Raw genomic sequence first — 12,187 nt, forward strand, 5'->3', positions numbered from 1 at the left:
TCATGCATTGCTTTCAAAATACTCAGAAATTTTAAAACGGCGGAATAACAACATAACATGACACACGGAGCAGTTAGCAGTGATGCAGAAATCACTTTAAACAAGGGGGTGAGGAAGAGAGATTTAGAAAATCAATATGCTACTCAAAGGATATAATATTATAGAAATATAATTCTTTGTTTGGGACAAAAAGTATACAGGGCAGTGTTGTCTTGCTGCTGTCTTGCAAAACATCTGGGATGCTTTTGCTTTAAGCTTCTGTGCATCGCATATCAATGTATTTCTGTAATCGATCACCTTAAAATCACCTCAGCTTTATCATATACTGCTAAAAAAATTGAGGGCAAATGTAATAATTATATAAGTCATATATGGAGTAAAATGCCAATGATTCACTTCTCAAATATGGGGGTTTGCAACCTTTCTTCTCTTAAGTGAGTATCTTTTGGTTTTGACTGTTTGGAAGACAAAAAAAAGACTTCTAAAGATGTCATGTTGGGCTGTGGGAATTTTTGTGGCAACATAAACAAAATTTAAAACGTGATTGGTCCTTGAAACATCACAAAATTGTGTGGAAAAAATGCCAGCCACAACTGTAGAACCCAAAGTGACGTCTTTGTGTGTCTTGTTTAGTCTGGACAACAGTCCAAAACCCAAAGTTGGTCAGTTTTCTAACATATATTACAGAGAAACAAGTAAATTCTGCCATTTAAGAAGTGGGAACCTGAAAATATTTTTAATCTTTCACTATTTTGAGAAAAACAAACAAACCAAAAAACTGATATCCGATTAACAAAAGTAGCTACTTGTTGTTATTCTATCGATCAATTAATCGACCAGTCATTCCAGCTCCAGGTGCAGCCCTTATGGTCAAAATAACCAGTAACAATACAATATGATAACTTCACAGGAAATGCCTGTTTTCAACCAACCTGACTCAGCTGTAACACCTTAAAACTAAATGTTATGTAAAAGCTGGAAATGCATCAATCAAACATTTTCTCTCCTGATACTATTACTGATTACTGACTGTTTAACTCAGTAAATAGAAACCATTGGAATAATTTTTATGCAGGGTAACATGAGACCAGGGACTGCTGTGGTGACTGACTGAATAGTGATAGTTAAAACAGTCACTCTTTATAGACAAATAAACTGTATTAACTGTGGATCTGTCATCTCATCACCAACACTTGATCCACTTAATAAGGTCAGTATTTGTACCAATACTCATCTCCCGCATCGAATCGGTGTAACCCTTCTAAAAAAAACTATTAAGCAGTCAGAGAAAAGTCCAAATGGATTGCTAAAAATAAACGCCTGATACAGAAGGCTGAAGTTTCATAAACTACCATTGACGTAATACATGGCACTGATAAATGACACTGAGATTTTCAGAGCTGAACCTAATATACTGGATTTTATTACAACTTCTGATTAATTCTCAAGCTGGACACTCTCAAGTGTTGAAGTGTGGTTTGTGAAGGCCCCATGTGCACTCCACTGGCGTTTTTCAGTTTTTTCCATCTGGCCTAACAACAATCCCACAGGACATGGAGGGTCAAGACAGGAGGGAAAACTTAACACGATTGGGCTGAGCCCGGGTAGAAAGGAGAATGGGTTCCAGGGAAGTTAATGTATTTATAAAATGCTTAAGTCTTGTTTTGTTTCCAATTTTCACCCCAGCAGTGAGCCTGGGATCCGTTTCTCCCTTCTCATTTTCACCTCCAGAGGTTTGGTTGCCCCATTAAACAGGTTCATATCTGTCTCCCTTAATAAAGGATATTAAAAACACCAATGACATTAATATCAAGTATGAAGTTAAATAAAATGATCCCTAATTTAATAAAGGAGTTGAGTCATAGTGGAAACAAATGGCGAAGATTTGTCAGACAGTTTATATATGAATAAAGCTGCAACTAACCATTATTTTCATCAACACTTAATCAGACAGTTATGATTCATTGTTTTGTCTAAAGATCATGATAATGCCCCTTAGCCCAAGATGACATCTTCAGATCAGAAAAGCAGGAAATCTTTACCTTTGAGAAGGTGAAACGAGGTCATGTTTGGCATCTCTGTGTGAAATATGAAATTCTCAACCAGTTTTATAAAAATGCTGCCAGTTATCTTTCTGCCGATCTTCTAATTAATTGCAAATGAATCGGCCATTCTTTTCAGCTTCAGTGAGCGCTTGATTTAATGCACCAGAGCAGCAACCCTAAATGCTGATCAGCATATATATATATATAACCAAATACAAAATCAACAAAGCAATGATATTGGATACAAGTAAAAAAAAAAAAAAGCATCAACAATAATGAATATAAAGATACTTAAAACAATTAATTAAAAATAATTTAAAAAAAAAAACATAAAAAAGAGATTAAGCAAGCAAAGGACAATGAAAAAAAGCTTTAATTGGTTGGGTTTAGTGACATTTCAAGTAAGAGTTTGCAGGATGAGTCTTGTTTGGCATCATTATTTCTTTCTTCTCATGCTGACATACATACACTTTTTCTAATGCCCTTCCTACTTTTTCTTTCCTTCCCCTCCCTTTCCTTCCACAGCTACACAGTTATGTTTACATTTATATTTGTACTCTTTAATTGTTGAAGCTAGAATTGTGAGTGAATTGTGAGAACTGAATCATTATGAATAACTGTGCAGTGCCACTGAAAAGTTAAATCACAATTGTTGAGATATTTAAAGGAAGGATATGCGAAGCTGTAACAGTTAGTATTCATTTATGAATTAGATACACAAATGTGTAGCCAGCGGGGATGACAGTTTAAGTAAATTTTGCTTTTGCTAGCCCTACACCAATTACCGGTAACTAACCAGTTAATTTTTAAGAGAAAAACGCAAAATGATGTGAAATACCAGAGGCCCTTTAAAGTGCTATCCATTTAGAAGTGGTGACATTTAAAATTTTTGTCATGTATTTATCTTGCCTTTAATTTTATTTTGCTAACAGACAGCAGGCTAGCCATGCTAATATGTGGAAACATAGTGCCAACTAGGAACGGGTATTGTTAGGATTTTATCGATACCGGTACTGCTTTTTGGTATCAATACTTATCGATACTCTTATTGATAATACTCTATGATTTGGTGCAGAAAATAAAGACATGACATATAAAGCTGTGAAAAAAATTTAAGCTATTATGTTTTTGCCACAAACTGGGCAACTCAGTTATTTGGTGAGAGCTAACTAGCGATGCTGCTCATTCGGCAATTACCACTGGTAACGCCATTCCGGAGGCAGGATTGCAATACTGGTGGCAGGACGGTATTGTTAACTATGTTAGCATCACTGGCTATGCTGACACTTCTAATTGTGCTAACGGAGCTATGCGATGCTTGCTCACTGGGGCAACCTGGGGGGAGACCGGAGGGTGGGCACAATGTTTCCACAGCAACACTTTTGGGTCGGGACGGTGTTGCTAGCTGTAATTCCAGAGTAAGCGGTGCCGCAACCTACCTCTCAACAGACCCAGATGGTGCAGTGCAGTTAACTGAAGAGCATCAAAATTAACCTAATGAACGACGTGCGTTACTGGTCAAAAATATTCTCGGTGGTTAACCATTTAACAGTTAACAGTTGACATCCCTAATAGCCAGCAATGTATGATGATGATGTCATGCTGACAAGACTAAGTTGTCACTGCTGCTATATATGTATTTTTAAATATTAATCCATGCCACCACTAATACATTAAAATGTGTTTAAAACAGCACAACTTGCCATTGAGCCTAAGAAGTGACTGGTTTCTTTAGTATCATCATATCTATGTGTAAGTCGTGCAGAGGTGGCAGAGTTCTCAAGACTTTTCTGATTCATCATTTGTTCATTAAATTCATCTCTTATTCATGACCCTTAGGCCTTCATGTCAGGAAGGATTTCAAAGTAGGGCCAATATAAAGAGCATACAAATACTGATTCAGCCTGCGCACAAAGCCAGCCGACAGTACAGTCTACACAGACCTATGAAGTCCTTACAGTTTTTAAAATCCCACCTAATGATGAAGTGCAGCTTTTTAACTGCTCTTGGTGAAGTAAATAATAAAACCTTTAGTTTTATATCATGTGTCTTCAAATTTTCTTACTTGTGTAAATATGATCTAAAACACAAATAGTCCCGTTCACTGACGTCCCTTTTTGATGTACCCCTGCTCTGATTTTCCTCTAAAGAAAAATGTCAATGATGGTTTCAGTTTTGTCACTGAATGGCCCTAAAGGCGTGGCAGCATCTTGCGTGTGGAGAAACATGCTGACTGTTTTCTTTTACCCTCTGCTGACTCACAAGTTTAGTCTTAGCATTAATAATCAATTAATCTACTCAATCAATAAATTATCTGGCCTATAAATGTGTTTTAAAAATATTATGACAAGTTTTTATCATGAATTTTCACAAGTGATGTCTTCAAAAGGCTTTTGCTGCTGTAGTTTTGTATGTGGTTATAAGTCATGATCTGCTTTTTAACTGGTAGGTTGTGTCAAAAGTATAACTTATGCAAAAGTGAAGCCGTGTATTCTGGGCTTTGTGTACAAAGTTGTGTCCATATGCTTTCATTCCTTTGTCAGATATTTACAGGGCAATATATAACATATTTTTACACTTTGGTCACTCCATAGACTGTAAAGATGGATGACATCCCCCACGTACCCTTGCTATGCGTAAGTGAGGTTAAAATATCTGAGATACGGGTGTTGCCATCTTGTAATGGTGATGTCATTGAGAAACGTGTCTGTGAGTCTGTGCAGTAGCAACATCTGCGGTGGGAGAGTTCCCACAAAAACACCCGTCCCACAATTTGCAAGCAGTTGAATCCAGGTGCATGGATTGGCACACACAGCTGTCAGTCATGGCTGAAAGTCCCCTTTTTGTAGAACTGAATAACTCAATAAAACCAAGTTTAAAATAATAACTATCATTTGAACAAACATAAGGGCGATGAGAACTACATCCAGTGACAGAAACATTTATTTGGTGTGTACTTTTGAGTTTTTAGCTTGGCCTTTGTCCCATTCACTAACATGGAGGGGCGGGCTTTATGACCTATACTGCAGACAGATACCAGGGGGTTACTGAGATTGAAATGTTACACTTTGGGGGAACTGTCATGTTGTCCATCTTAATTTACAGTCTATGGGTCACTCAAGTTTGTTGTTGTAAATTAGATGTAGTCCACTAGGGAGTGATTTTGACAGACAAAAAGAAGCAAAAGCTTTATCTCAATCCCTTTCTTATACTCTTTGTGTCTTTGGTGGTGGGCATATGAAAATGAGGAAGTACCATCTTACACCTGCAGGTTCTCTGCATCATTGTGTGTGAGATCTGAGCAGTGGTAAGAAGGAGAGAAGTTTACTATAGCTCGTCTACACATACTGCCCACACTGTTATGATACAAAGCTGGTAGAGAATCAGCAAAGTATCCCTTTAATGGTGAATGCTGAAATTAACCAGATGATTATGTAAGTGCATTTAACCTGTGATTGTGTCTCTGTGACCCCCTGCTGTAATAATCAGACAGCATTGTTGTCTTTGTTGTTCTAAAGTCAATTTAGATAGATTACACTGTCATTTCATTTTCTACGTGACAAGAATATGGTGATATATTGATTTATGAATATATGATCCTCATCAACTTACATTCGTTTTCGTCACACGTCTTGTTTTTATGTTTGCGTGATATTTGCATAACCTTTCTGTCTCTGTCTCCTGCAGGAGAGGACCGACGTCCTCCTCACCACAGCAGCTGCAGAAGAGTTTGTTCCTTTTGTCCCTGTTGAACAATGAACTGAGGACCTCCACGTCTTAACGTCACACATCCCCGCAGCATTCACACCTCGCTCTTGCCGTCCTGTCAGTAGAGGAAGTCGACAGCGTTGCCTCACCACACCTGGGCAGAGAAATGTGTGTGTGCGTGTATCCTCGGATGCATGACTGTGTCTGAATGTTGTTGGACTGAAGAAAGAGGTCGTAGGCTGCACTTCCTCTCTCATCCTCTGAGAGGCGCTTTTCCACTTGACTGACCACGACGTTTGTCTCCGCAACTGCAAAGCATCATGGGTAGGAAAAAGATTCAGATCCAACGGATCACCGATGAAAGGAACAAGCAGGTGAGTCCAAACTTTTTGAATTTTCCTTCTTTTCATTCTGGTTGTTTTTATGAATGAGGGGTGCAACATAGTGTGTTTTATTTTTTGGTTATTATAGTGATCTTCATTTACACAGTTTGCCTAGTTGTTGTGGAATTTAAAAGTTCAAATTTTATTTCTTTACGTGCACATTTTTGTATGGCACTCGTTAAATTAGTATTTGGGTGAACTCTAGCTCACCTAGTTGAGGCCTTTGCAGCGGCACATGTTCGATTCCAGCCTGCGGCCCTTTGCTGTGTGTCATTCCTCTTCTTTCTTCCACATTTCCTGTCAATCTCTAGCTACCCTGTCATTAAAGGGAAAAATCCCCTCAAAATAATCTGAAAAAAACAAAACAATTAGTGTTGGTTTCAAAAGCAAACTATTTTCTCAGTGCAGCAATATGAATTCATATTAGCAATAACGTGTTTCCATATTAAGTTGACTTACAAGTAGATGGATCTGGACAGTCTAATGAACATTATTATATTCCATTTCTGCCAATATATCCCCCTAAATCCTGCACACTGAACCTTTAAGAATGATGCACCAATAATATTTTTGCGTTTTTGAGTATTGTAAAAATAATAAACTGCCACACTTCATTTAATTTATTGAATCAGAATAATGTGCCACAAGCGCCTTTTTGTAGAAGTCAAGCGATCAGTTAAAAACCCAGCTGTAGTATTGTTGTATGCATTTTCATAATTTGAAATGCTTTTAAAACTAAATTGTGATATTCTTCAGGCAGTACAATGTGAAAGTTATTATATGGCTTGATTAAAATTAAGACCCCTTTTAGGAAATTATTAAGAAAAAAATGGCCTTCATGTTCATCTCATTCATGAGTAATGTGAGCAGTTTACTGGAGTCTAACTGTGTACTGAGGTTTTTGTTATCTTTCACAACCAGCCTGGGCAGATTTATACTTTGCGAGAACTCAGCTGTTTGGAAGTCATTCACACGGTTTATAAGAGATTTTTTTTCTCATTCTGAGGCAGCTCTATTGTAGTTTGGGCTTTATGCTTGTGTCGTTGTCCCATTCAAATACACAAATATTCTGCAGTGGAAAGTCTCAAATACTCTACAGTAGGATGCCCTCAAGAATTTGCCTTTTTCAGCTCCGCTGGTTGTTTCTTTTTTCTCCTCACAACTCTTCACTGCATGAGGCTGCCACCCCACTTCACAGCAGGGGTGGTGTTGGATGGTGTTGAGATGAGTTTGTGTTCTGCCAAACAAAGTGCTTTGTATGACTGTTGAAATTATGGCTTCATCACACCACAGAATATTTTGCCTCATGCTCTCAGTCCTCCACAAGCATACTGTTATGTGTCTTTTTCTTTCTTTTGGCCTGTCTGCCGTGCAGCCCAGATTCGTAAAACGCTGCACGGATTGTTATTCTTTAGATAAATCTACAATTACAGCAGCTCCTCCAGAGTGGCTTTTGGTTTCCTCCCTGACCAGTGTCTTTGTTTTCTCGGCTGGGTCAGATGAGTAGTTGTACAAAAATGTTAATTTGGCTGTTTTTTCCCCGGTTATCACTGTTTTTTTTTTTTTCTTTCTGTGAACCACCTCCTCACAGCTCTGACTGTAAACTCTTCAAACAGATCTTGAAACCGCTTGTAGTGTAAATACTCGACATGCTCCACTTTAAACGATCAGTTAAATTGTTGCAACGTAAGACATTTAAAAGAAGTTACACACATGCAAAGTCCACAGTGTCACTGATATATGGTTAAAGGGTTAGTTATATTTTTAATATTATTTTTGCGGCTTTTCAGCTTTATTGGACAGCACAGTCTTAAAGTAAAAAGTAGGAGAGAGAGGGGATGACATGCAGCAAGAGCCAAGTTTGTAATCAAACTGCGGCCGCTGTGGCAAGGACATGGCGCCTGCTCTACCAGGTGAGCTACACTGCACCCCATAATGAGCTAATGTCAACATTCAGAGTTTTTCCTTTGAGTGCAATTAACTGGTTGTATTTGCACCAAAACCTATTGATGGAGCATGATTCAAAAAAACCAATCAGAGACTGGTTACCACTTAAAAGCCAGCGTCTTCCGCTATAATTTCATTGTTGTTCTGATAGTTATGAGTCATAAAAGGTTCACAAAAACAAGGATGCTTCATTATTGATGCTGAAAATGGACTCTGCTGTGTTTCAGTGATTGTTCTGACAGTCAAAGAGCATCAGAAAGCACTTTTTGTTGGATATGTTATTGTTAATGTGTCTTGAAGTAATGTGACTGCATGTATTTTCTTCATTACCAGGCAACTGAAAGATTATTCACAGGTCATCAGCTTCTTCTCCTGCATTGTGAATTTGATTTTGATTTGCGACTCTAGACGTCTTTGTGTGTGAATCACTGAGGATCTTTTTATAATAATATTTATCTCTGTAACAAAGTGTTAACACTAAGAGAAAGAGAGACCTGAAAAGACTGGAAAAAAGAGAATCGTGATCAGAGGAAGCATTACTAAAAAAATTAAGTTGTATACCTGAATTTCTGACCATGAGTGAATTTTTAATAAAGGGTGAATACTCACATACCTTTTTGTTTTTCCCTCTCCTCAACCTCCTTTTCTGTTTTCTCTCAGGTGACATTCACAAAGCGAAAGTTTGGCTTGATGAAGAAAGCGTACGAGCTGAGTGTGTTGTGTGACTGCGAGATTGCTCTGATCATCTTCAACCACGCGAACAAGCTGTTTCAGTATGCCAGTACTGACATGGACAAGGTCCTGCTCAAATACACAGAGTACAATGAGCCTCACGAGAGCCGGACCAATGCAGACATCATTGAGGTAAATCCATCACGTTGATTGACATGTACCATTGTTTGAGTTTTACGTCATCTTAACAGATGTTTCTGTGTTGCTACTTTTGTTATTCAAGGGAAACTTTGCCCCTAAATAAAGATAAGATGTCCATTAGTATTTATGGACCATAACAACTTCCTCTTAAAAGTGGAAGCCAGTAAATCAAGTTTTAATGAGCGTATATAAAAGTAAACGTAGTTAGCATTCATGCCAAATCAGATGCTGTAGCTAAAAATGGCATCCTCCCAATCATTTGAGTGTCCGTAGTGGGTCTAGGCTACAGTGATGGGGGCTGCAGGTGATGCTAAAAAAACAACCCAGTGGTCTGTGGCAAGAAGTTGAAAGAGAATCAAGTTTTAGAGAAATGCAAGACATCACAAAGCTTCAACTAGATGTTCCCAGTTAATCTATAGAAACAGTATTGGGGCCAGTCTAGGCATATTATAAAGGTAGTTCAAGTCAAGACGTTTCTCATTATATGCATAGTTATAATCAAGTTCCACTGAAGTTCCTCCTTTACTTCCACACTGAATGCTTTTTTGAGAATCAAACACAAGGTGTAAAATGTGATAAAAAATTCAGTGTAAGAAAATAATAGATAAAAGATAAAAAAGATATATCCAGAGATAAATAAAAATGAAAATATTAAATGAAGTATACGAAGAACACTGTACAATATACAAATATGCAGTATCAAAGGATTAAAGGATTGTTATCAGCTAAAATGAAGCCAATAAATGTCCAACCTTTCTTCACTGTACTTTATTGTGTTTTTAGCTCTGTAAGACCATCCTGATTATGTGAGCTCAATATTCTGTTTCACTGTCTGCATCAGTCTGGACTCTCTGCCGCCCCAAACACTTTCAGTCGGCCGGAGTACTCTCTTTTACAGACAGACTACTTCAGCCAGTCCTGACATCAGCACTTGCATCTGCTCCTCTACTACACAAATACATTTTCAGTTATGACAGTAACGGTCTAAAAAATACATTGTGTTTATATTTACCCTTTGTATGTAACATGTTCCTTATCAACAACAATCTCCAAGAGGTTTTCCCAGCATATTTCCTCATTTCACACTCAGTGACCAGCTGATTCTGGACCGCCGAATACCAGCTGGCAGCATCTTTGTTGTCTGTCCAAAGCGTTGTTATATGCACGGCCATGATACCCAGCTTTGCAGCCTCTGTATGTGCTTCTCCGTTAGAGCAGTCATTGGCGAAACAACAATACAAAGTGTATTTGTAGCGGGGAATATCTTCTTCAACACCAACAGAGCCTTTTTCTGAATCCAGTCAGAAAAACAGCAAAAAAAACAACCCAAAATGGTTCTTGTTTAATTGTTATCGACTCTATAACTGATTTAATTTCACATATCACTGTGTTTACTCTTCTAACGTATGAGCTAGCGCAGAAAGTCCAGACTGATAAAGACGGACACAGAAATTTGAGCTCACGTCATCAAGATGGTCTCATCTAAGGACAGAGGGATGTCCTCTGCTATAAAGCCCTTTGAAGCACATTGTGATTTGTGATAAAGGGCTTTATAGATAAAATTAAATTAAATTGAACTGAGTAGCTTTTTTCCAGATTTTTTTCCCTGTTATTTCAGTGAATCAAACACATTTAATCAACAATTAGGTAGATATTACTATCGGATCAGACTCAATATGACCAAGATTAAAGGACTCAGACAGGGATTGGGCAACAAAAAAACTTAATCGCACATCCCTAGTTTCAAACAGCTACATGGACTGATTTTACACCGCGCTCTAATTTCTTTTTTACTATCACAGACTTTGAGAAAGAAAGGCTTCAACGGTTGTGACAGTCCAGAGCCGGATGGTGAAGACTCCATCGACCAGAGTCCGCTAAATGACGATAAGTACCGCAAGACCACGGAGGACCTGGATGTTCTCTTCAAACGCTATGGAGTAGGTCATCTAACCTTCACATAAGTAACTAGTAGCAGCTTCTCTCATGACTGTAGACTTGTTGGTCAAACATTTGTTATTTCTATGGTTTGGTTTGAGTGCCCACAGGAAACAGCTACTGGTGTGAAGTTCCTCTAACTGGTTGTTTCACACTTGCGTCTTTCACTGGGTCCTTTGCAGAAAACCAGCAACTTTAGATCATCGTATAACAACAAGAACAGTGGCCAGCTTTAGTTCCTAATGCAAATTTCAAGCAGCTAAGGAGACTAGAATATGTTTTAAGCATTTAAAACCTAAGTCAATAGGTCTTTTGACAGGATTTCTTTCAAAAACATGGGGAGAAGGCAACAAGCAGCTTAAAAGACTTGACCCAAAAATTTGCAGAAAAAAATAGTAAAAATAGTTATAAGAAAACTACCTGAAAATAAGCAAATACAAAAATATATTTAAAAAGTATTTATTTTATACATTCTATTTTATTCTATATTCTGTAATATAATTTATAAATAAATAATAAAATATAAAAAAAATATAAAGTTATTATATTTTTAAATACAGTTTTGGACATTTTCACTTTTTTCTAATAAAACTAATATTTAGGTAATTTCTTGCAGTTTGTGGTGCATTTCTTGCCAATCTGGTTATTGTTTTTTGCCCCCATGAGTTTAAAAGAAATCAAACTAATTTGCTCAGATCTCAAAGGGTCAGATAATTTGTGAAAGGCTTCTAAATGCAGCATAAGTAAACTGATGTCGATCCAGGTTTCAAAGTCATTCCAGCTTCACCAACATTTCTGATAGTGATGGAAATCTTTGAGATTCCCACGATCCGTTTTGATTCTAATGCTCGATTAAATAAATAATAAAGGGGGGCACAGTCTTTAGTGTTTTGCTTCAGTATACCCTCTGTGTACCAAACCATTCACTGGTGTCCTTATTTCACTAAAATACAGTATGAAACATAACTGGCAATTAAGATAAATGATCCGTAACCTTTTTATTGTAAAAATTGAACTGCAATTATTACTGAATGAAATAATTTGAAAGCCCTTTACAGTCTCCTGTCTGAATAAGAACAATAACATGAGGGGGAGGCAGAGTGCTCCTGTGTGTTGTTTTACAGTCTCTAGCAGTGGAGAGCAGCCTCTCTCTCTGTTAGCTCTAAGACGCTGAGCAGTTGCAGGGATTTTGAGGTGAAACAGACTGAGCACAGCGTGATTTCCTTCACAACAGAACTGTCTAATGCTGCAGTGTGTATTGGTCAGCTGGTCTCATTTGTCAACATTACTGCT

The 12,187-nt window shown here is 37.7% G+C and overlaps 1 protein-coding gene across 7 annotated transcripts in view; it reads left to right on the forward strand.

Annotated features, from left to right (window-relative positions):
- The window catches only part of LOC121958192 (myocyte-specific enhancer factor 2D homolog), a 41,748-nt gene that overhangs the window by 6,817 nt on the left and 22,744 nt on the right, over window positions 1–12,187 (forward strand). For all 7 annotated transcript variants that reach the window (XM_088089990.1, XM_088089992.1, XM_088089993.1 and 4 more), the window contains exons 2-4: window positions 5,733–6,127; window positions 8,744–8,947; window positions 10,759–10,896. In XM_088089990.1, the coding sequence (XP_087946116.1) occupies window positions 6,074–6,127; window positions 8,744–8,947; window positions 10,759–10,896 (396 nt within the window). In that variant the 5' untranslated portion in view covers window positions 5,733–6,073. The remainder of the gene's footprint in view (window positions 1–5,732; window positions 6,128–8,743; window positions 8,948–10,758; window positions 10,897–12,187) is intronic.

This window comes from Plectropomus leopardus, chromosome 17 (genome assembly GCF_026936395.1).
Source record: "Plectropomus leopardus strain MGB_pleo_1.0 chromosome 17, ASM2693639v1, whole genome shotgun sequence".
Lineage (NCBI taxonomy): Eukaryota > Metazoa > Chordata > Actinopteri > Perciformes > Serranidae > Plectropomus > Plectropomus leopardus.